The sequence below is a fragment of the Cololabis saira genome, chromosome 4 (assembly GCF_033807715.1).
Source record: "Cololabis saira isolate AMF1-May2022 chromosome 4, fColSai1.1, whole genome shotgun sequence".
Lineage (NCBI taxonomy): Eukaryota > Metazoa > Chordata > Actinopteri > Beloniformes > Belonidae > Cololabis > Cololabis saira.
In genome coordinates, this window is record NC_084590.1 from 32,665,440 (window position 1) to 32,690,668 (window position 25,229).

The 25,229-nt window shown below is 39.4% G+C and overlaps 2 protein-coding genes across 9 annotated transcripts in view; both read left to right on the forward strand.

Moving 5' to 3' along the window:
- The window catches only part of LOC133441826 (neprilysin-like), a 466,475-nt gene that overhangs the window by 108,873 nt on the left and 332,373 nt on the right, over positions 1–25,229 (forward strand). The window lies entirely within an intron of this gene.
- Positions 1–25,229, forward strand: part of LOC133441820 (muscleblind-like protein 1) — an 81,625-nt gene that overhangs the window by 14,722 nt on the left and 41,674 nt on the right. For 3 of the 8 annotated variants that reach the window (XM_061719480.1, XM_061719485.1, XM_061719486.1), the window contains exons 1-2: positions 2,087–2,150; positions 9,071–10,098. The exons of 1 other annotated variant lie outside the window; for it this stretch is intronic. In XM_061719480.1, the coding sequence (XP_061575464.1) occupies positions 9,925–10,098 (174 nt within the window). In that variant the 5' untranslated portion in view covers positions 2,087–2,150; positions 9,071–9,924. Of the gene's footprint in view, positions 1–2,086; positions 2,151–4,515; positions 4,624–9,070; positions 10,099–25,229 lie in introns of those variants that run through there. 4 more of the 8 variants (XM_061719482.1, XM_061719481.1, XM_061719484.1 and 1 more) reach the window with 2 other exon arrangements.

Below are 25,229 nucleotides of genomic sequence, written 5' to 3' on the forward strand. Positions count from 1 at the left end.
CCACAGAGTTGTTTATGTCACATGATACTCTGAGTACAACTTAGCAAAGGACAAGCAGATTTCATGCGAGAAGGAACACATGGGACAACAAGAGTTTTGAAAACAGACATCCACCCAACAGAAGCAGACAACAGGTGGAGATGAGACAAAAATAAATTAAGAGAAATGAGAAATGTCAAGAAGGTGTCACAGCAAAGCAACAGCAGTGCAGTGAAATGGAAAAGATATGTTTTTCCTATTCCCTACATTTCCTTGGAAATCCTTTTTTTTTTTTTTTTTTTTTTTTTTTTTTTTAGCAAACCTCCCCTTGATTTTCCTTCTCACTACCTGAAACCGACCTCTGCCTCTCACCATCTTGTACTAATTACTCCCGTTTGCCCATCCCATCACTCTCCCTTTCGCTTCTCTCCTTTTCTTGTCACCGTTTCTGGTCTCTCTTACTCTGTTTGACTCTGATAGACTCTCAACCTCCCCCCATTCCAACTTTCCCTAATGGTTCTAGTGTAAAGGGCAGCTCAGGTCGTTTATAGATGATATCCTGGTCAGCCGGTGATGCGGTGTAATATGAAACGTCCAGCATCTGCTTTTTGCTGCTGCAGTCAGTGCCCTTTAACCTCTCACATTACTGAATTTCCCTCCCCTCCCTCCTTTCTTCTTTTTCCAGTTTTGCTTTTTTGAAACCGTCCTTTTTATGCGACTGAGACCTGACCTGCTGTCTAGCATGATTAAATCTGAGAAAAATTCTGATAATTCATCTCTCATCAGCTGTATTATCCAATATAACAAGAAAAAGGGGCAGAGACTGAGAGAGAGAGGGAGAGAGAGAGAGAGAGGCAACACAATTGTATTCCTCTCACTAAGTTCGTAACACTTCAGGAATGTCTGAACCATCGACTTTCTGCCTAAGCAAACAAAAGCTTTTGATTACTAGACAGCCACACTGAGGGCACTTTAACATATCACAGTTTAGACTCTCTTGGGACGTGAAGCTTTGACGCAAATTGTTTCCTCTTGTTCAACATCAAATCTCTGTTTCTCAGCTTTGTGTCATAGATCAGTGTGTCACTGGAAATACTGAGCAACTAGCTTTCTCGCTGTCTTCCCATTAGCTTTTTCTTCATTTTCTCTTTTTTTTCTTTCACTGGGAGTCATTCAAGGTGAATAAGTGGCTCAGAATTTTTGGCCTCAGTTTGCTCTTTTTTTCCTCCATCCTCTCTGAATTTCTCTCATATACAGAGATGAATGTGGCTTGAGTTAACTGTGGAATTCCACATGGGTGATGCCAAACGGTGCACAATGATATCAAGATGTGCCGCTACATCAAGCTGAAACTGGGGGTGCTGACATAGTTCTAATAAAGAAAAAAGAAAAGGAAAATAAACTATTGCATGCTTATTAGTAATTGTCATGCAAGCATTGACAATACTTGTCTAATCTGGTCCGTCAGTCTATCTGATTATTGGCTGGCCTGCAGCTTTTGACTACTTTTGACTGTCATAACTGTCAGATTAACATCTTCTTCCCTGTGATTTGTTACGCTGTCTATAGGATAGATTACCTTATGTACAACACAGGATTTTTAACAGTGTCTTACAGGATATCTTCATAACATTTCAGTTAACGACACCATTAGGTCAATCTTTGTTCCAGATGACTCAACCGGGACTTCTGCTTTGCACTGTTGTTTACTGCTCGAGCCTGTTGCCGTCTGACTTTTGCAGCTACAAAGTGTGACTGCGATCACATGAAAGTATCAGGCCAGGATGTTAAGTGTTCGGGGAATAGTGTGAAAAGGAAATTCAGATTTTTGGTCTGATGTGTTAATCTTTGTCAAGTGGAAGTACCATACGTATGTAATAAATTACGTTAAATTAACCCTGATGTGAAGCAAAAGTGGAAAGGTTTAATGGGCAAGTTGTTATCGTCTTGTTGTTGTATAACGTGCGGCGTCCTGCGTTGGCGATCGCTGGTGGCTCCATATCAACACGGGCTGCCAAGTATGAGGGAATACTCAGCTCATATTTTTAAGAGTGCACATGAAAGGCATATTGGAATAAATATTTATCCAGTGCCTCTGTGTCCAAAGTAGGTGAAGTCCTGCTGCCATTTGTGACTGAGGGGCAGATGGAGCTCATGAGCCCAGAGGGATGGTCAGTCGCATGATGTAAACAGCCTAATTTGAAAATTCATGTATTTCAATTGCATGTAACATTTCCATCCATTTGCGTTACATAGATTTATCATGGAGAGGCTAATAAACTTAAAGTGGGGCATTTCTTGTCAAATGTCAATAAAAGAATAAAATACATGATTTATATAATAATAAAAATGAACTCAATGGGTTTTGAATACACAATGACACATTTATGTATTTATTATTAAAAAATCTAAGTTGTATCAGATACTTAAGAACTAGAGTATTCACTCATACATTTATATGCAATTGAAATACATGAACCTTTACTATAACTATCTGTGAAACCGACTTTTTGTTTACCTTCATTTTACACACTCCATCTTTTTTGCTGTTTGGTTAGTTTTTGGCAACAAAACCATTTGAGTTTTGTAAGGATTTTGCAAAGAATTGTATGTTTCAGTTTACAATAGGAAATAATACGCATCGGTGCCTCTAAATATCTTAGATGCACTTACTCAATGTGCAGTCAAGGTTGCTCTTTTCTTTAACTCTGATCACAACGGATGATAACAGCCAGCTGACCCTATTATGAGGTGGAGAAGAGCATAACTGTGGGACTGATAACAACGGATAACATTCATCCAGTAGGCTGTTACCATTCAAAGTACTTTCATCCTAGCTGGAGGCAAACCTTTTTACTGTAAATTCTCAATATCTTCCTGTCAGCAAGTCTGTTCAGAGCTTGACTGTGCCTACAGACTGCCTCTCATAAGACTCTTTGTGATCAGTATTAAACAAAAATCTACTTTTGCTGTGGACATATAGGACTCCTGTCCAATTAATGCTGTCAGTTTTGATACTATCCAGTTATTGAAACTGTGTGTTTGTACAGTATATGAGTGGGTCTTAATAGTCAGTAATCCAGCAGTAGCCGTGTCACTCCAGGCTAAATCTGTGTGTTTTTCCTGGACAGTGGTTGCAGGAATGAAATAATCCAGACTTCAGCCAAACGAGTGGCACAATTTTAGCAGACAGAATAGCACCAGATCAGATTGCTTTCTTTAACGGATGGACACATGAACCCTGATGATACTCTGGCTTTGCTTTGTACAGACCACATGTCAACAGCTGAGACAGGGTAGCAAAGGGGCAAAATGTAAAGCCAATATTCAGTCCTTTGTATTTTTAATTTAGTTTTATGCTTGTTTGTGCACATTTTGGATTTAAGGGGAATGGGGCCTTTACTTGTATGTAATATCCCAGGCCCTCCCCACCGCCAGCTCAGCCCCAAGTTATTACCTTGGCTAGTTGATCTGATGGTGTAATAATATCTTCTGCCTCTGGCTATGGGAAATGGCCACATGCATTATTCACAAATGCTAAGGTACTTATTGATGACTCTTTTATTTATATATTTCTTCAATGCCAAAATACATTTCTTACATTTGATACTCCTTTGTTTCAATCTTCTGTTTTGAGGCGAGTCTCATTCACTCATCTCTTTTGAAGTGCAATTATCAATATCTGTTGTAGTGGAGCCATTTTTACTCATAGAGCCTTTTTCTCACCATTTCCATCAGAGCTCAAGTACTCTGAGTGTCCATAGAAAGCATAACTCCTTTGAAAAGAGAAGCATGGCATTGGCTTTGGACTGGTAAGTTTGTCTAATCAAATTTGCTGGGATTTTCTAGCTGTTTGCTTCCTTTTCATTCATGCAGTCGCTGTAAATGGAGCATTTTCTCTTCCATGCCAATGCATGCAAGAGTTCAGTGCTCCTGGATATTCAGTGAGCTTTTGCTCTGATCTCGCATTTCCTTGCATAAACCCTTGACATCGCAAGGAGAAATAGCAGTATTGTGGTGAACCTTGTGAAGTTACCTCCAAAACAAAATGAAACGTTAATCCAATTTAGTGAACGTTACAGTTAAAGACTTCAAGTGTAAAACCATAATTTGCTTCGGGTCTTAACCTCTATGTATTTTAGCCTCAAGTGAAACACAAGCTTTTAACTGGCCACTGCAGACATCTATGTCCATTAAAGTCAGGAACATTTCTTCCCAGCACATATTCTGATGTGTCAACTGAAGGTGGATATTTGTACAGAATCTTGACTTTTCTTTCTTTGCAAACTTATTGAACGCACAATATTTCATGTTTTTCTTGCCAACTTCATTTTATTTGTGAATATGCATTTATTTGTGCATTGCATTCTTGTGACACATTCAAAAAGGAGTTGAGACAGCAAAGCTTTTATCACTTTTTAATGATGCCGTTCTATCTCTCAACACCTGAAAGGCATTCTGGCCTTTGAAATGAAGCGATAACACATTCCTGTTGTCATTTGTCTCATTGTTACAGCAAGTGTGACTTCAGGTCAGCGACGGTAAAGGGTCGCCTTTCTCTCTAGATTCTACATTTGGGATGGGCCAGGTCTGCAGGCAGCCTGGTTCAATACCTGCTCCCTCTTCTTCCTCAGCCATGCCTTGGTAATGTGTGCAGAATGTGGTTATACATTATAGCCAGCGTATATTGCTCTAAAATCTTAATATACTTTTCTGCATTAACACTGCATTATTGAATTTTCTTTTTAACTTCTCCTGCATAGCTCTCAATTGCCCTTGTGGTAACTTTTTTTTTTGGAATGTGTTACAGACCTAAAGTTTAAAACATTGACTACGTTTACATGCAGTCAAAATTCGGGTTATTGCTAATATTCCGGTTACTGAAAAATTCGTAATATTCCGTTTACATGCGTGAGCAAACAGGGTTATCCCTGTATACATGGTAATTAATCATTTGGGATATCTGGATCAAACCAGCGACGCAAGGAGAACGTTATGATGCAATTCCCGTCATTTCCGCTTCTCCTTCCTGTATCCAAATTCAAAACAAATGTTGCTTCGCGCAACTTTTCGCTCACCTTCTTGTAAATCTCGCTATCCCGGTACTTTCTACCGTCTACAAATGCCAAAATGTTCATATCCTTCAATACATTTATAAAATAATTCGTCTCCTCATCACTCCGAAAGTGTGGCGTGGTCTTGCGTTTCTCTGTGTTTATAAGAACGTCCTGGACTCAAAAGACCAAGATTCCTTGCGAATAGAGCATGCGCAGAAAACAAATTCATGTTCCTTTTGATCGGGATATCCCGTTCCGCGTTTACATGACCGAATATTCGGGTTTTAAAAGGAGTAACCCAGGAGTCATATTCGGGTTTTTAAAAACCCATATTATTATTATTCGGGTTTTTAAAAACCCGAATATGAGATAATTCGGGTTATTCAAAGGGGTTATTGATATTTACATGGCTGTGCAAATTTGGGTTATTGCTAATATTCGGGTTTTAAAAGGGTTATTGACTGCATGTAAACGCAGTCCTTGATGGATATCGATAAATGAAACGTTGCCAATGTGAAAAGCACAGAATATCTTGGCTTCATACTGTGTGAAAAAAGCTGATTTATGTTTGTGGTATACACATTATCTGGTGGCAGCAGGTAATGGATAGAAATCATGTGCTGAAGTGTCAACGTAAACTAGTAAGGAACTTTGTCATGTTAAGAACTTTCACTCCTTTGAACATCTGAACATTTAAGGAAGCACAAACACCAAGCAGTCCCCGTTTTGAGACTCAAAAGGATAATGGCAAAGAAGGACAGAAAGTATTACCCAAGAACTTTCAATTTTTCAAGTGTTTTACTCTTCTGTCATATTTTGTGTTTTAGGCTTTCAGCTGTGTCTGGTTTGGTATTGGCAATGAACTGCTTGTTTAAGTTTAAGCATTCAGAGTTGCATTTGGTTACGTTATGGAACCAGTGCTGAAACCTAAATCTGATTAGATTTAGGCATCAGATATTTAGTAAGGTTTGACAAAACATGTCGTTTAGCATAACGTTATCTGGAAAATGACAACAAATCTGATATCCGTTCTTCGGAGACGGAATGAAACTGTTCTTTAGAGTAGCGGCAGGACTCATCACCTTGGAAACTAAGCGGGCTGGTTTGACAGAAATTTTTGAAACAAGCACAACTTAGTAGTGCTTTGCCAGTCTAGCAGAGGCTTGACACTTCGCACCCACTCGTAATTTAAACCCATTACACGCTTCCACCGCATAATGTGGTTTTATGTTGTGCTCATTTCACACGTATTTTCTTGGGACAGGCCTCCATATCACTCAGCTGTTTAACACCATTGTTTCCCCTTAGGCTTAAAATAGTAGTAAATGTGCTCCATCGGACATGCAAAGCACAGATAACTGACATCACTGACTCCCCTCTTGCATGGATAGAATTAAAATCCAATTTTTCCTCACATAAATAAATGTTAATACATTTAGGTCACTTGGATTTTTACCTTTAAGTCTTTTTCGCTTTTTTTGCATGCAAAAATATTCCACCTATCAGCCTAATGGGTTCTGAGTTGCGGCATACAGAAACAGGAAAGGTCAAGATAGGACTTAGAAGAGGCAATGTAGAAGAACAAATATGCCACTCCATATTTAATCCATTGGTAATGGTAGTCCTCCCTGCATTCTCTCTTCTTACCACAGCTTCCCTGCCATGTTCACCCGACTCGGCTTCTTGTTCGTGCATGTGTGGCCACACACACACTCACTGCCCAAAATATCGGCTTTCAGATGGAAAAGTAGTTCACCACAGAGGCTGGCCCTAATAAGAGGGGAGTGTCTGACACATATGCAGTCTATGTTTGAGGGATTTTTTTTCAATTCATTTAGTCCAGTTTCACACTCAGATAATTGCTGAAGTTCCCAAAGTTTATGGACATTCAACTGCACTTTTTCTGACATTAACAGGTATTTGTGGCTTATTGAAGAAAGTCCATCTGCAGCAGGACAGTTGATGGATCCTTCTCAGATTATGGCCTGGCTCTGATTTCTTACTCTCTGTTGCTATGGGTGATTTGCCTTTTCTGGCCTTTTCTTCAAATGGACATATTCAATAGCACTCAGTGATGTACTTCCACCCTGACATGCTAGTATGTGTGTGACGTTATTTATTTTGGTAGTTCATCACATAAACAATCATGCAGTGAGTTTTTATAACATTCACACTGACGCAAACTTTGATTTATGAAAGACTAAGGAGTGGTCAGAGTTCATGATCTGTTCTGCTGCGGTGAACATTTTCTGTTCCCAGACTATGTTGTTATAGCCCCAAGGGGGAAAAAAAAAGAAGAAATAAAAAAGTCATGCAGATGGGAGTGAGAGGTTATCCAGTCAAATCCAAGACTTTAGGTCTTGGCCTTGACTTTCAGGACTCTGTTTGTGTTTCACTATCCCAAGGCATGACTCCAGAAGATAGCATCATTACTTAAAGTATGGATAAAGAATTTTAAATTTAATTTTGCCCTAGCATGGGATCACTTCTATCAAAACTGCAAAATATTTGTCTTAACAAACAAACATTCGGGTGTGATCTGATACCTCGGTTTCTTCCACACATGACTAACTGTATCTTTTGTTGTTGCTTTTACATGCTCTTGTGCAGGTGTTGAATATTCACATTCACCAGCAGCCCCTGAACATATCAATATACAACATTACCCTTGTGAGTCCAACAAGCGCAGACCAGCCCACATTCACACTTTGATTTTTTATTATTTTTTTTAGAATTTAAACTACTTTTTGGCTTTTAATCACAGAGTTCACTTCTTTGTACTTTTATGAAGCGTTATGTTTAAAAGAAAGACAAAGGCCGAACTCAAAAGTAGTCACAGCAGGACGAATCTCATCGCCCTCTACCTCTAAACCTTGATGGTAAAGATCTGCTCACACTGTCATTTTTCCATCCACCACTATCAACTGACCGTTGAAGCTACGTGCTTAGTGTAGTATTTTTTTACCTACCAGGCATGTCTCTGTGATAAAGTTCTAAATTAAATATAATCAGGGATTCATCAGACATTAATGGGGAATAAGAAGATAAAAAAGAAAAAAAAAAGTTCCCCCACAGTAAAGTGGCAAATGGTAATTACCACTTCTTTATACATACATAAAAGGAAGTAATGAGATTCACACACAAGTAAATGTCAAATGGCCAGAATAGATTATTATCTTAGAGTTTGTGCACAGATTTTGGTACGGACGGCTACTACATGCTGTAGAAAGATCACATGACTCTTGTGTGATTGCATATTGACCCAAACATTACATTTCTGGATGTGTATGGCTCAGGTGGGAGGGCAGTCTCCTTCCAGAGGTCAGCAGCTCATTCTCCAGCCCTTCCATGTATCTAAGTGTCCTTGGGGATGACACTGAAGTCTGACATTGCCTCGGTCCTCAAAACATTATATATGTAGAGAGCATGTATAAAATAAAAGTATGAATGAAAAACACTATATGAAAGACCACTTTAGAGCCCTGATGAGGATAGGAGCCTCAACATTTATATTCTTTACTTTTAAACACAGCGGTAGTGAGAGTCCTGAGAATGTGGACGAGCGGGAATGCAAGGTTTTTTCCAGCCTCATAAGAGATGGGCTGACCGATAGCTAACTAATAATCACTAACATTTACACTCGCACTCCCTTTGATAAAAACACATCTATGTTATCATTATAAATCTTACTGTATGAAGATTCATACTGATGAGTAATTATAATTGTATACTTTTCATGTTCTGTTTTTTTTTTTTTCTTGTAACTTGATATCCCTCTCTTTGTCTACGCCTGGGTGCTTGAGCTTCGCTGTTAGCAGTATTCTGTTTAATCATCTACCACATTCATCTTAGGGCTGCTGAGAAGGAAGAGAATTAATAGAAGACATGTTCAACAGTATGCATTAATCTATTTGAATGTGTTAGCACATCAGTGTTGTGACTGTGAGCATGTGTGTGTGTGTGTGTGTGTGTGTGTGTGTGTGTGTGTGTCCATTTAAGCCGTGCCCTGCTGACACTCTTCCCTGCTTCCACAGAGAGAAGTGCCTTCATTTGCTGACCCTTGTGGCTGTTTGGCTCCACTGAAGCCGCCTGTGGTTCTGTGCCTGTTCGTGTCTGCCGGAGCCGCCAGCCACACCAGGAGCACCAGGACCGCTGTGACTGTCAGCCTCATCTACTGAAGCTGTCCCTGCACCGCTGACACCTCCCTCTTCCCCTCCCTCCCTCCTCCCCGCTCCGCCTGGTAGCCACACCGCTCCCCATTCATGCCACTCAGCCATCTCCACTGGAGGCTGACGACTTCCCCCTTCTCCGCAGACGTAGGCCGATACTGAGGACAAACAGTTTTATCGGCTCCTGTGAGCGGAAGAAAAAATTGTTTCACTGCTGTCCCCTCCATCCTTTTCCTCCTCCCTCTTCTCTTCCCCTTTCTCCTCCTCTCTTCCCTCCCCAAGCCCTGCAAACTTTCATCATGGGCCAGCTTGATCGATAATGTCTTTTGCCATTTGTCTCAACTGACAGTTCAGCTGAGGAGTGAGGAAGTTGAGAGAACTGTTTTTTTTTTTGTTTGTTTTTACTTCCTTTCTTGTTTTTCTTTAAGAGAGAGATTGCAAAGTTCTGTGGACGTCACCAGCCCAGGCTCTGGCTGACAGGCCCCGAAGGATTTCCATTTGAACCACAGACTCGTAGAATGGGCTTTAGGTGGTAGCATGTCCCTAGGTCTCATAGGCTCCTGGACACAAACCCACTGAAGTTCTGCTTTTTTTTCCCATGCCCTTTCCCTGTTCCTTGTCAGTATTTCCCCCCGTGTCATTAAAACCATACAGACTTAAACATAATTCACTTACTGGATATCTATTCCTCCTGATCGACCCTACCTGCCTCGCTTGAAATGGCGGTGAGCGTGACACCAATTCGGGACACCAAGTGGCTGACGCTGGAGGTGTGTCGGGAATTTCAGAGAGGAACTTGTTCACGACCAGACAATGAGTGCAAGTTTGCCCACCCTGCCAAGAGCTGTCAAGTGGAAAATGGCAGAGTCATTGCTTGTTTTGACTCACTCAAGGTGAGTATGACAAACACCTGTGATGTTAATTCATCACTCCCCTGTTACGTCTTTGTTTTCCGTGCATTTCTTTTCAATGCTGATGAGCATTGTCTTGACATTTGGTAATTCAAGACCTTGGTAAAGTATAAGATTTGTATTATATAGTGATTCAAACACGGATGCAGAACGAATTAGGGCTTTTTTTTGTGAAATAATCTTCCCTTAAACGGAAGGAAATGGTGGTGATGAGGTTAAGCCTTTGACCAGGGAGTTACGCTTGTATAAATGCTTTTAAGACTGTATGAGTGTCTTGGTAAGCTTAGACGGCCGTAATCGCACTAACATCTGTGAATCAGACTCAGAGTTTCCTTCACATAACTTTAGTGCAGGACTGTCAGCTGGTTTCGAACGCTTCTGAGGGACCGTCTCTTCAACGGGTTGAATAGGAAAGAGAAGTAGGACAGCATACTGTGTATTTCACGTCTGTATGTGGCTTTATGAGTATATGTCTGTGTGTGTTATTTTGAGGTCATGCTGCACAGTGGGGTGTTCTCAGAAGGCTCTGTAATTTACTGTCTATTTTTGCCCTGGCACTGAGACAACACACTCCCACCATGCAGCTCCTCTCAGAGACGGGGGAAGAAAAATCAAAAAGCACTCAGGATGGAAAGAGGTGGGAAAATAAACTGGACTGGGCCGAGATGCTGTGGAAGAAATATAAATGTATATATTAAAGGGGACATATTTAATATATATATATATATATATATATATATATATATATATATATATATATATATATATATATATATATATATATATATTCTGTTTTCGAGAGGATGTATTTGGGAGTTGAAGTTGATAAGGAACTTAAAAACATCAACATAACTCAAACATGTCACTTTAGTTGTGGCCACCTGATATGAAACTATGTCATTCGTCAGTTGTTCAAAATTGCACTTGGTTGCGCAAAGTAATCGTTTCAAAAGATACACATCATGTGGCAGTTTCACCAAAATATGTCACACATCTGTCACTCAGACCTCAGGAAATTGTTTTATTTTCAACTTTTGAAAACAAAAGGTTATATCATCTCTGTGTAAAAAGTAAAGTGTGGAAAAAGTGCCACTATTTAGAAAGTCAGCGCTCTCTATAGATTTAACAAAAATTTAGATTGAGCATTTAATAGTTAATACACTTTTATGCCAATGGTTAATCATGCTCCTGTAGTTGCCTATAAAATAAGCTGCTGCTAAAACCACCACTTAGCCTACTTTAAATTGACCATAGTTGTGAATGTAGATAGTTGTTTGTGTGTGAAACCCTATGATGGACTGGTGACCTGTCCAGACTGCATCCGCCTCTCATCCGGAGACAGCTGAGATAAGTTGCAGACCTCATTCACGCAGAATGGAGGAACAGGTATAAAAACTAGATGGATGAATGCTTGCCGCTTGGAGTAAATTCACATCAGCCTTTTAAAGTTGCACAGATGTCTTGGGACAGTGTCAAGACTGAGGGTTGTATCTGAAGTCATGTTTGTTATTGGGAAGTTTCTGACCAAATTTTGATCAAGCCTGAAAGTCTATAGCCATCTCAGTTTTATTCGCTGGTATGTTGCAAATAAAAAAAATAAAAAAATACAATCAGCTGTACAGAGAGTTGTACAAGTCATTCTAGCACATTTATTTATCATCTCTTATGGCTGGCGATCGAATAGTCACTCACGCAAAACCACAAACATAAATTTCACGGTGTCACCAGACTTGGATTGCCACCCCAACAGATTGAGTATTGCAGACAAATAAACACATCTTGTTTCATGCCTTAAATCTTATTTCTTCTTCTTTTTTTGGACATAAACTGTTATTAAGTGGCTTTGCTATTCTTTGCCAAGTGAGGTGACTTGCCATGTGCAGATGCTGTGGGTAAAATCGATGAAAATATTATACAGCAAATGTGTATATTACAGTCCAGTCTAAACCTTATTCACTATCTATCATGTTTGATTTATTTTACACCTTTTTAAAATATCATAAAAGGAAAGCAGCTTGAAATAGAATTTAAGGCACACTGCCTAGTCAGCACTGAGTAACATGATGTTTGGCAAGCATATCCGATTTTAAATACTCTTTGAGCATTTAAGAGATTATGAGATCTTGTTTAGGTAATTTTTGCTCCTACTGCAAAAATTCAAACTGCAATTCCTTCATTCTGTAATGTCTTTGGGAACTGTGAGGACCATGGCATAACATTCGTTTTGCTCCTCTTGAGGAAGTTGGTGGAACATGAAGTGGAGTTTAGTACCACTATTCTGTTGCAGACGCCATTGTCTTTTTATTTTTAGATATTTAATGTTGGTGTGGTGTTTTCTTCCTGAATTTGTTAGTTTAAAAGGCATTCATTAGTCCTTCCTGCAGTAAAATGATCACCTCAGCACATCTACAAACACATGTCCAATCAATCCACTTCATAAACAGGCATCCCTCTCATTGAAGATATGTTTGTTGGGAAAGGGATCAGAATTCAGGTTTTGCCACCAAAAGAGCTAATTTTTAACTTTATCTCTGGGCGTTACTTATATCCAAATTGGCTATACAAGAATTATTTAGATGTTAATTTGAAAAATTCAGATACGTTTTCAAAAGGACTTTTTCTTTTAAAAAAAAGACAATTTCTTCTGATAATATGTCATTAAGATCATATTTGAACAGGAGCAGAGTGCACCAAGACTCGGAGTGTGTTAAATCATTCTGAAACTCTTTTGCAGTCAAATTGGACTTTAACTTTTTTCTTTCTATGAATGTTATGAGCAGTTCATTCAAAAAAGGTTTCTTCTTCACTTCAGAGTATCTTTTGGATTTCATTTCTTTATCGGAACGCAAACTGAAGAAACTGCAATCTAAAAAGGCTTGACTGTCTTCTGATATCCTTCTCCCTGGAAAAAAATAAATCTCTAGCATTCTGGAAAGCTTTTTGGGGTAGTCCATAGTCTCTGATTGTTTTGAACCAAAATAATAATAAAAAAACAACAATAACACGCCAATCTATCTTTATCTTCAATGCTTTTTTGTAATTGTTTGATCTTGATATTATTGAACAATCTCCAATTTTGCATGCCATTGTAGAAGAGTTTTCATTCTCAGTGTTTAAATCCAGTCCTGGCTGTCATTCCAGTCACAAGTTTATTATGCCTTCCCACCACTGCAGCGGGATTTAGCAATTCTAGCTGAGGGAAAAAGTTTGTGGTCTCTGATGATTAATAATCACACTTGGCTGACCTGGCCAGTGTTGATCTGCAGCGCTCCCAGTAGAAATACACCGATGCCTCTGTCCCTGTGGTCTGTTGGTGTGATATGGTGCAGACATGTAAGAGATCATGTCCTTTCAGAGTCCAAGACCACACAGTTTTCATAGTGCTGAAGGTGTTCACAGCAACTCATTTGAAGAGTATCAAGCAGTGGCGGCTGGTGCTAAAAGTTTTTGGGGGGGCGCAATTTACCTTGGCATACATAGGGGTGTAACGGTACACAGAAGTCACAATTAGGTACAAGCTTGGTGCAATGGGGAAAAAGAAAGGTAGAAAATAATATTTTGGTCCTTTAATTTTGAAATATGTAACAATGGCTTATTGGTCATAAGTTTTAGTGAAGCAGTTCAGTTATGCTGCAGTGGAAAAAGAAAACTGAACATAAAGTAGGGGTTTAACATTTCAACAACTCCACTGTTATTTTGAATTGTTTTTTTCTTCCTGGCTTGGGTTCAGTTTATTTTACACATTAGAGAGAAGAAAACATTAACATTTCCATTGTTTTGCATGGAATTTATATTATTTGAAAAGATAATGTTCCTTTCTTTCAGATATTTGATAATATACAAAATCAACTAATATTATTTCAAAAGCAAGTGTTATTTAACCTATTTAAAACAAACATTAAAATCCGGTTTGTGTAGTTCAGTTTGATTTTTTTTTTTAAAAGACGGGGAATCAAAAAAAAAAAAAGGGACAATGTATAATGCATAATTCGTATTTTTGATTATTTGAGTCCATGTTGACATTGTATGTTGTTTTTTTTCTAAAAAGATCAATAAAAAAAAAAAGACGGGGAATGAATTGTCCAATCACATTAGATTAAAAAAACAACAACATACGAGTACGTCACAATACTGATCACAGATTTGTTGCTGATAACTGTGAGTTTCCGGGACGCACACGACTGCGTCCCTTTACGAATCTAATTCAAACCAATTAAAAGAGATGCTCAGGTCACGTGCTTATCAAATGTTCGAGAGCTTACACTGGATTCTGTTTTACCGGCGCCCCTTACATACAAAAGTAGAACCAAATAAATATTTAAACATTTAATTACTATTGACAATCACCCACAGACTGAAATAAGACATTCTAATAATTATATGCATCTTACAGCATGTTTTTTATTTTATTTGTATTTATTTTTCTTTTATTCTTCTTCTCTTGATTTGATGGGGGCGGCGCTCCAGCGCCCTCTACTGACCAGCCACCACTGGTATCAAGACTGCTTTTCTTCTTTTTTTTTTTTGGTTACAATGGATTGAATGAAAATGGGAGAATTTATTTTTCCATATCTTACATTTCATTCATTGTGTGTAAATTCCTGTATATGTGAGTTGCCTTCATTTGAAAGTTTGTGTTGGATACAGCGATATCAGTGATGTGAACCTCTGTATTTTGACTTGAGTGAGCTTAATGGTTCTGGCCCCGACAGTTCTGTCTTCCATGTTGTACACTTGTCCCTGTAATTCGTCTCCTATCTGATTGGCAAGCAGGGTGGTATTCAGCGTAACAGGAGACCATATCTGGCAGTCAGTCAAGCAGTCCGAGCCACCGCTTACCTTGGTTTATACTTGGGGGTGGATTTCCTGCTAAACCGAGCACTGTTTTATTACAGTTATGGGCTGTTTGGTTGGAAGTCAGTTGGTACAGGTAAGGCAGGAATGGATAAGGTTGGTTGCTGGGGCATTGCAAGGATCATGAAAACAGACAGGCAGTCTGAGCTGGAGAGGGCAGGAGCAGGCGCAGAGGGGGAATGTGCGAGGAAGCATAGCACGGTGCCCAGAGCCCTTCCCTGCTCTAAGTGCCAGGACATTCCTTAGTCTACCTCCCTTCCCTGCGTTTGTGACAGAATGATAGATCTGCTTTATCTGCAGATGAATTCATAACACATAGCTGGGCTTGAAGAGAGAGGCAATGAGATGAGAGAAGGACAGAAAGGTGCAGAGAAGGAGTAGAGGGAGGGATATTGGGAAACATGGCTTTCCACTCCTGGATATTTGGTGTTGGCACTTATATTTCATTGCGTTTGAAAAACAGGCAAGCCAATGACGAGGGACAGTGGCATTAAATATAGACATTGGCTGACATTGGTAACTTTCTCACTTTTTTAATCATTGTGTTCATGGTTGAATAGTCTTGCTCATATTATTCTTTTATAAAAAATCTTTCACCTTTAGTCATTAACCTGCTTACAGGTTCCAACAAGAGAGGAACTGAAAGGAGAGATGATCTCTCTCATTTTGCTCAGGCTGTCAACTTGCCTGTCATTTCTAATATCAAATGTATGCCAGCTTGTGCCTACTCGCATCTCTCCCATAGACATGTGCCATAGCTAAAATTCTCTTCACATTCTGTCCGCCTAAAACACAAACATGGAGTAGTGTCCCATTACATGTCAATGAAGTTGACATTGATGGATGTTCAGGACCTTGACATTTGAGTTGGGCCGATTCTATCTCATTTTGAATGTCTACACGATGGCATCTTCCCTTATCAGCTTCTCAGTCTAGTGCCAAACAACCAAATCGTTCCCAAAGAGGTGGCTTACCGGAAAACACAAACTCATCTGCTAAACAGTTTGCTATAAGCGGCTCAGTCAAACCACCAATTTTGGACTTGTTGGAAAGCTGTTGCGTTGATAGAGGGAAATGAAAAAAATGTGGAGAGTGTTTGTCCTTTTGGCTTCTGCTGAAGGGGATTGAGCGGAAAGTTATTAGCAGCTGGGGAAAAAAGCTGGTTTGTCTACAAGTGAATGAATAGGAGGTCTGGGGGTATTTACAGTGACAAAATACAATAAAGTCACCACTGGGTTGTGATGGGAAACACCTGAGAGCGAATCAGAAAGACCCAAGTGGTCCAGTAGAGTGTCATGGACTGGCTGATGACCAGATTAAGTTATTAGACAGGGGAATTATTTCCATTATCTCCATGTGCCTTTGATATCTTTATTTCAAAGGATTGTCTTGGCACCATGAAGAAATTGTTTTTAAGGGGAACAAAGTGTTTAACACCTACAGTAAAAAACACTTAAAGTTCACATCTTCTTATTTATTTGTTAGGATTTCCTTTTTCAAAGCAATGTGTAAGTAGTTTATTATATCAGAAACTTCTCCAAAAGAACATTAATTAAAACAATTCACAGCAGGCATGGGCATAATACTTTAATAGTGCCTTCTACAACCTTAGGCTAATGGGATAGCCTTCTAAAACCATCTGGATGAAGCTAGAAAAATTAGATGAAACCCATTTTAGAGGTAAAAATGAGTCTGGCACCCCATCTGGACTGGCTCCAGAATTGTTAACACCTCACATCACCAAGTTTTTACTGAAAAACTGAAAACAGACACTTACTGGCGTTCCCACTCCACTGCATGCCATTTTAGATTACCTTCATTGTGTTTTGTCTGTTTTTGTCACGACTTAGCTATGGCACATGTCTATGGGAGAGATGCGAGTAGGCACAAGCTGGCATACATTTGATATTAGAAATGACAGGCAAGTTGACAGCCTGAGCAAAATGAGAGAGATCATCTCTCCTTTCAGTTCCTCTCTTGTTGGAACCTGTAAGCAGGTTAATGACTAAAGGTGAAAGATTTTTTATAAAAGAATAATATGAGCAAGACTATTCAACCATGAACACAATGATTAAAAAAGTGAGAAAGTTACCAATGTCAGCCAATGTCTATATTTAATGCCACTGTCCCTCGTCATTGGCTTGCCTGTTTTTCAAACGCAATGAAATATAAGTGCCAACACCAAATATCCAGGAGTGGAAAGCCATGTTTCCCAAGATGCAGGAGACGAAGGCGGCAGAAGTTCCTAAAAATGTGATTTATTGAAAGTAGAGCACTGCTGACCTGGAACTACAATCAAACAATAGCCTAAACTTGTCAAAAAGATTTCATTCTGGAAAGCATGACGCTGAGAACAGTACCAATCAGCAGGGAATAAAGGAAAGACAAGACAAGATATACACAGAGGACTTGATGAGACACATGTGCAAATGATCAAGGCAGATGAGAACAAGGGATCAAGACCAAACTTAAACACAAGTAGAGGAGTTTTCAAAATAAAACAGGAACATAAATCCAGGAATTGTGACCAAACCCAAAAACTGTGACAGTTTTTTGTCTCTGCCTGCATCATTGGTTTAGTTTCAGTTTGGTTGTATGCCAATCCAGGGGCATCTAGTGGCATTTTCTCCTGCATTTGTTGGTACTGCCATATGGAAATCAAAGCCAAATGCAGAGGAACCAGACTCATTATTTAAGTGCATTTCCACTAGTGGGGATTCAGGGTAGCTTTTCAGGGATCAGATTGTTGACACATTTCTCCACCATGTTCCTGTAGTAGGAGAGGTAGCTACTCAGTTTGACCAAGGGGAACTACCAATCTGCTTATTGGGAACTAGCAGGACATTATGTTCAGCCATCTCACATGAACATAAATCACAATCTGCTCAGCACTCTGGAAATCCTCCTAGAGTTCAATTAATTTAATCTCAATTGCGATTATCACAGTGTAGGCTATGCTTAAAAAGCAACATAAAATAAGAAAAACCCAAAAGAAACATCTCTGTCCCTTCTGTGTTTACTTGTTTTTTCTTCTCTTGCCTATTTTGCTGCATTCTCTTTTTTCATCTTCTGGGCTGTTGACCATTTGCAAATAGCAACAACGGCACAGTACCAACATCACTTGGGAAGCAATGTTGTTTGTTCGGTCAGTGGTTTTTGTGTGGCGCTACAGTGTGATAATGGCTTGGGAAGCTGAGGAGGAGGCCAGCCCTGTTAAAGGTTCCTGTCTGTCGGGTTTACCCTATAGACTCTAAAAAGCAGTAGACGAAGCGTTCAGTCGAGCGATCCATTGGTTCATGAAGAGCTCTTTTGAAACTTGTGTTCCTTTGTACGGGGTGAGGTAGCATGACGATTAAGGATGAGGAAGTGATACTGGCTAGCCATTGGCTGAGCAGACTGTATATCAATCATATTAGAAATAAATGTAATGCTTCACATAAATTCTCCTGGCATAGTACAAAAGAATTCCCCCCCTCAGAGTTATGATCGGTGTGAAATCAAATGATTGAGACCAAAACGTTCTTTTGAACCAGACTGTAAATATGTGTGTCTGCTCTAAAGTTGGACATTTTAACGTGGAAGTTAATGGAGATTGACTCACTGTTCCAGCCAGTTGAGGAACTGGCACAAATCTTAGTTCCCCATGAGCCTCAACCTGGATGTTGGATGATTGGTTCTTGGTGCTTAGTTCACCCTGGAACCCCTGCTAGTGGAAACTCACCTTTTGTATCAAAGAGGAAAATAATCGTTTTGCTTGTAAACTCACTTTCCCGTACATGTTTTTTAAAATGCAAGGAAATAAATACAGTCCAATACGATCACTCTCAACTCTTCTACTGCCAGGGGAAACATTTAAATATTTGAGTTGGTGAGTTGTTTTAGTCTTGATAATGCATGCAGAGGCAAAATAACCCATATTGTATTTCAAAAACACTGTAAAAAACTATTCTCTCAACTTTGCTTGTACAGTACAGTGTTTGGTATATTTTCCTTCGATTCTATTCTGATTTGGTTTAGACTTTACTTTTTCACTGTTTATGTCTTACTAAAATTGAAGGAACTTCAGAGAGGGGATTCAAAAGAGGAAAATCACATGTGTGGATATTAAACCTTCAACTTTCTTGAAATGGTGCAATCTTCCATTTATCTTGCGATAAGATATGACAGACAGGGTGGTTTGTGCTCTTACCGAATCGGTATAAAAGAGCCCTTTAATGTGTGACTTCAAGGGGTGATTTTGAAAGAACATCATTGTTTAAAAAGGTTTTAAGAGCTGCAAGTCTCACACTCACATCTTATTTTCTTTCTCTGCTTTTTGTTAATTGTAAGGGTTTAAAAAGAGATACTTAGCCTTACAAAGTGGAATATTATCTGTGGCTGCAGCTGAAAGAATAAAATGACCTAGTGTTACAGTAAGTTTTGGTGACCGTAATTTAGCTTTTGACACATTTGTTCTATTTTGCTTTGGTGTTATGTTAAGTATCATGTTCTGGTCAGTTTACAACAAACCAAACAAGCTTCTGATGAGGAAAATGTTTATAGACCAGAGAACTGTTGGGATCTGATCACAATTATACTGAGGGCAAAATTATATTATGATAATCCAGACGTGTTTATTTCACTTGCTATAAACCATTCATTCATTTATTCTTTATCCATCAAGATACTAATGGGCCATATTTTTTCTTTTATACAACACTTCCAAGCCCTGAAGTGAAATGTTGGCCTACAGCAGTGTTACAGTTGTGCTGTTATTACTTATCAAACAGTAGTTATTACATTATATATTATCTCACACTGAAGGTGAAGCTTAGTTATATGTCCTTCAGAATATGTCACTGCAGCAAAAAGGCCATCCCTTACTTTCATGATGTAACTGCATATTATGCCCCCAAAATTGCTTTAAACAGCCCATTTATGTGTGTAATGCCTGTTATCGATTGGAGCCAGTGCCAGAGAGTTTTAATGTTCTTTTAAAGTTGCATATGCAAGCACGATCTCCCCAGATGCCAACAAACTTAAGAAGCCAATTTTAAATTTTAAAAGGGTAGTTGTTAGCATAGTTAGAACCTCGTAGCCAACATCAATGTCTGAGCTGCATCACATCTCCCTCGTACATCAAGACTTGACACATACGCACTCACGTGCTAAGTGTGCACCATTTTAAAGAGACTGTAATGTACATATCGGAAGAGATATTACCATAGAAGCACATTGTTATATAAAAAGAAGTTCAAAATGCTCAAATAATACATGTATTTGAGGAAAAGCAGTCTGCATGGTGTTATGGTGTCTGAGGTGAACCCCTCTTTTGACTCGCTGATATCCAGGAAAGGCTGCAACTTCTTGAACTTGAGCATTGTAATATGAAGGATGTATGGTAACCTACATGTAGGGTATATTTCAGAGAGGGCTTGAAACGTGGAAGGGGGAAGAGAAAAAAGAAAGGTGTGAGTGCAACACAGAGAGAGAGAAAGAGAGAGAGAGGGGAAAGCAAGGGGAGCAGATAAGAGAAGAATAGCTGATGCAATACACTGGGATGAGAGCCTGGCAGAAAACAGTGTGTGAGTGTGTGTGAGTACGCAGTGCACAGGGGGATGCAGTATATTGGAAAAGAACTGTTTGAAAAGGAAACGTACTCAAAGCGAGTTAATCTTCTCTGTATCTGTATTCTGCTGTCATGCTCTTGCTCTCATCTTCTCCTCTCATTACCTCTGTTAATCTGTTTTAACTCAGCTCATCCTCCAACAACACCCCCCGTCTGTTTTTTTTCCTGTCTTCTTTTACAGGCATCCCAGACACCTTCGTTTTGATTTTACCCAGCGTGATTTTTATCTTTTATTGCTTTTCATTATGTTTCGGGGAGTCTATGTTTTTGTCTCAGCTGCTTTTGTCGTTTTGGCCAAACAATGATGGACAGTCCTTTCATTTCTTTGGGTATTTATTGCATATACATACCCAAAGACCCATTGTGTTTTTATTTTATATCCACTTTGCACAATAATCAATTTTCCAAAAGGAATTATTTCAAAAAATAAAAGTAATCAAATAAATACAGGATGTAACCACCAGCTCTTTGACCGGTATTATCTACACCTGTATTATTGCAAATTTTTGCAAATTTCCTCATCATCTTGTTTTCATGTAGTTTAACGGAGAATCAGTTCAGTTTTCACCAAGTCAGCAACTCCTTTGCTATGTGCTTGCTATGTTTGATTGCAGGGGTCAAAAGGAACATCCCTATGATCTCTATGTTGATGTCTAAATCTGAAAATGCTCAAAAATGATGTGCATTCTAAACCCCAGACTGTGTTCTAGCAGCCATAACTTCAAGCAACCATCTGTAAGACATAGATTTGTGAATTTGAATGAGAATGGACTTTATTCGCCAGGTTTGTGCAAACACCCACAAAACCTTTGCTCCATTTGGAAATTGAAAGCTAGTTGGATCAGCTTGCAAGTGTAGCACTGATTCACACTAGAAAATTGATTTTGCAACATATTTTTAAAGTGTTACAAGGGCCCTAACTAGAAAAAAGGTATATTAACCATAATTTTAAATAAATTACAATAACAATATTGCTGAACGACTAATATTGCATCGTTATTTCAGTTTGACTGGTCAGTAAAAGCGGTCCCATGTCTTGTGTTCAGGAGGACAGATACACCAGATTGAATTGTGGTGTCTATTTTCAGTTGTGTTTTATTATTAATATTTATTTTACAAAATTACAGTAGGCAATGTGTGTACAAGGATAGGAATAGTGGTCCACTCATTGGCAAAAAGATGTTTTAAACAGTGTTAATAGGGGTAAGTGTACTTCTGCTAACTGTTCTCATTGATCTCTCTCTGTTACATCATTAAAATAAACACAATATACTATATCTGATCTCATCATCTCATCCCACACAAGAGATTATGAAAAGAGGCTTTTATTAGCACGTTGAAGTAAGCAGTGAACTTACAGCCAGCAGCTATTAACTTTGTCTGTAACATCTCCTCTAAATGTCTCTCTGTCCTCTGAGAGGCCACCATTTCTACATCCATCTGTGGATAAGCCGCATCAGCACACACACACACACACACACACACACACACACACACACACACACACACACACACACACACACACACACACACACACACACACACACACACAGACACATGCATCCATCTTTAGACATGCTGCATCAGCATGGAGACGTGACACAACAACGCCAGTGCCAGAAAACACACAAGGGCGTTGCAGAGTAGCCTCCCACCTCACGCAATCATCCTCCCTTCACCTTTTGCCACTCCTTCATTCCTCAAGTCTAAATCTTAATTTCTGCATTTGTATGTGAATCTCTCCAAATGGGATGTCTGCGTGCATGTAGTTGCGTACGTGTTTTCACACAAATCAGAAGGGACTGAGACATTTAGACAGTCTAAGTCTAAAGGTAATGTCAGCATCTGTGCATGCTGAGTCTCAATGTCCCCTCGCTATTGCTGCTCCTGCTGTTACTGCTGTTGTGAACAGAATACCAAACCAGCGATAGCCTGATCTATTGCTGTTTGTCTGTCTAACCTCCCACACATCTCACTAGGACAACTTTTTGTATCTCCATATACTCAGTTCAGGTCCACTTATCCATATCCTGCATCTGTTTTTAAAGCTTACTATTTGTGATTTTTCTAATGCAGCAAAACAAACACTTGCACCAGAATGCAGACGAATAAGGCGTTAAGGGATGTGACATGATGGAAAATGGAGAAGCTAGGTCTAACAGGACATGATTCACCCCAGGACAGGCAGTCGTCTGCCAACTTGCATTCCCGCTTTCGTTGTTTGGCAGCGCCGTAATTCCGTTTTTGTTTTCCCGCTATCTCTTTTTCCCTCTCTCTATCTCTTGCCGTCTGCTGACCATATACATTTGACCAGCTGACATGGAATCATTTACTTTCAACCTCGAGCTCATAAAAAGATGAATCGACACAAACTGCAAACACTTACTCCTCTGTGCAGACACAGTGACACCAGCAGTAACGCAGAGAAAGTCCTTTAGAATCACAAGCTTTCACCTCAGGTGGGTAATTACATAAGAAGGAAAAAACAAAACGGGTGCCTTGTTAGTGGTAATAATGCAGGCTACAACAGGCAGGACGGATAGAGAGCGGGGCATGTCTCTCACTGCTGTGTCATCGCGCTTCCTTACCTGAGTGTGCACGCGTGCTTAGTTTGGAAGTGATTGCATGATACATTTCAGTTCACAGCGAGGTGAAATGGAGCAATTAAAGTAAGTCAGGAGAGTGTGTGGGATTAGCATTTCTAGTTGTGTATAGATTGGCATGGTTTTACAGTGGGCATCCTTGAAAAGCAGCTGAATATGTCGTTTCATGTCACTGCAAGGAGGGTTTTCATCTAGAAATGTGGACTCAAATGCAAACTAACTTCTGAAAAATATATATCCTAGTGCAAGAGAGTCTAAAAAATGAAATAACAATAATAATAATAAAAATTATTAAAAAAAATAAGCGGTGGAAAATGGATGGATGGATAAAAAAAAAAAATCACTCCAGGTCTTAAAAATGCATTCACACTTCTAGGCTCCAAAAAGGTAATTGAAGCCAAACTCAAATATTCGTTGTCAGGCAGTGTTTTATTCTTTTCCTCTGGGCTTTTTCTGGAATTGCAAAGAGACAGTGCTGAGGATGAATGCTAATTTGGAGGGAATTACTGAACAACCAGAATCCACCCCCAAGAAAAAACAGCTTAGTTAATTTGTGTAAGCTGTTATTATGACCGATATTTACATATTTCAAATTGAGTACCCTTTGGCGGTTGTGACTAAGCTTGTAAGACATCTCCCTTGGACTCATATCCCTGGTAACCTTGGAAATGTAGCTTTCAAACATAGCGTTTTAAGTCAAACCATGATCTTTTCCTAAACTTAAATACTCTCTGCATCTAAGTAGTGCCTGAAAATAGACCAAACCCCAATAACAATTGAGATCCCATGCATGATTTCCATCAAGTCTCCTGATCAGAGTCCTTCAAGTTCCTTCAACAGTCTTCCAAAACTGGAAATGACAACGTGATTTGTAAACCTAGCGATCTAGAAAGTTCCTTTATGGGCTGTTATGTGGCAACAACAGCCTAATTAATGCAAACTTAAAAAAGCTGATTACAAGATATGCTATTGTAACTATAAGATTAGATTTAGAATCTGTTTTAAAGAGGCAAACATGTAATTCTGCTCAATGATCTCTGCTCCTGAGGGAGCGCAGTAAGCACACCTTGACAGTGCATGATTACTGTCTTCGCATCTGTCGTCAGTATTTGTTCTTTTATTTTTTTCCCTTCCCCACAGTAATGAACGTGTATTCATGAACATAGTCACTGTCCCATCACTCACTCCTTTAATTAGAAAATAATCAGAGTTGGATGAGTGCTTCATTAAATCTCATCCTTGAGAGCCATCAGCCACAAACACAGGAGTGGCATATTTATCATGCTTATGAAAAGGACTCAGATTATGTCCTCTTGCACTGGATTCTTTGCTCAGAGATGGAACATTTGTTGGAGACATGGAAGTGAATGAATGGAGAGAAAAAGTAAGGCATGAAAAAGGGTAGCGTACAAAAATAAGTTAGAGAGAAAAAAAAGAGAGATCATTAGAAGAGTGGTAATTAACACAAACCACACTGTTTGGCAGCACTTTGTCTCCGTGCAATATTGATCCTTGGTGACCATTATGGAGCGGATGTTTTCAGCAGCTTTCAGCATGGGTTTTCTTTCCCCCTTTATGCCTCTGAGTAACCAAAGAATCTGCTTGTTTTAGCCACTTCCAATCATGTTAGTCTGCAGGAAAACCAAATCTGGAGATGGAACGATCCCATGAGCCAACACTGCGTGCCTGTATCTGCAACAGCAATAGGCACTGAATGCAGAGACAGACGTGCAGGAGGATGGTGTCAGGCGCGCTGATTAACACGACAGAGGGACAAAGGCTGCTCAGCAATGTAATGGAGTGAAAGGGATTGAAAGAGTGATGGATGGGTGCGTCGCTCAAATAGTCTAACATGGACCATGATGGACAGATGTGCAGAAAGGAACTTCTGATAGACGGGATATGGATGTAGAGAGGCAATAAAACTGGGAGTGTGGCGGTTGCGTCAGTTGTCAGTTGTAACGGTTCAAGATAGAAGAATGTCTGTAATATCCCGTTATTGTTATGGTGTATGTTGCAGGGCTCCCTGTTGGACATTGCAATTCCTC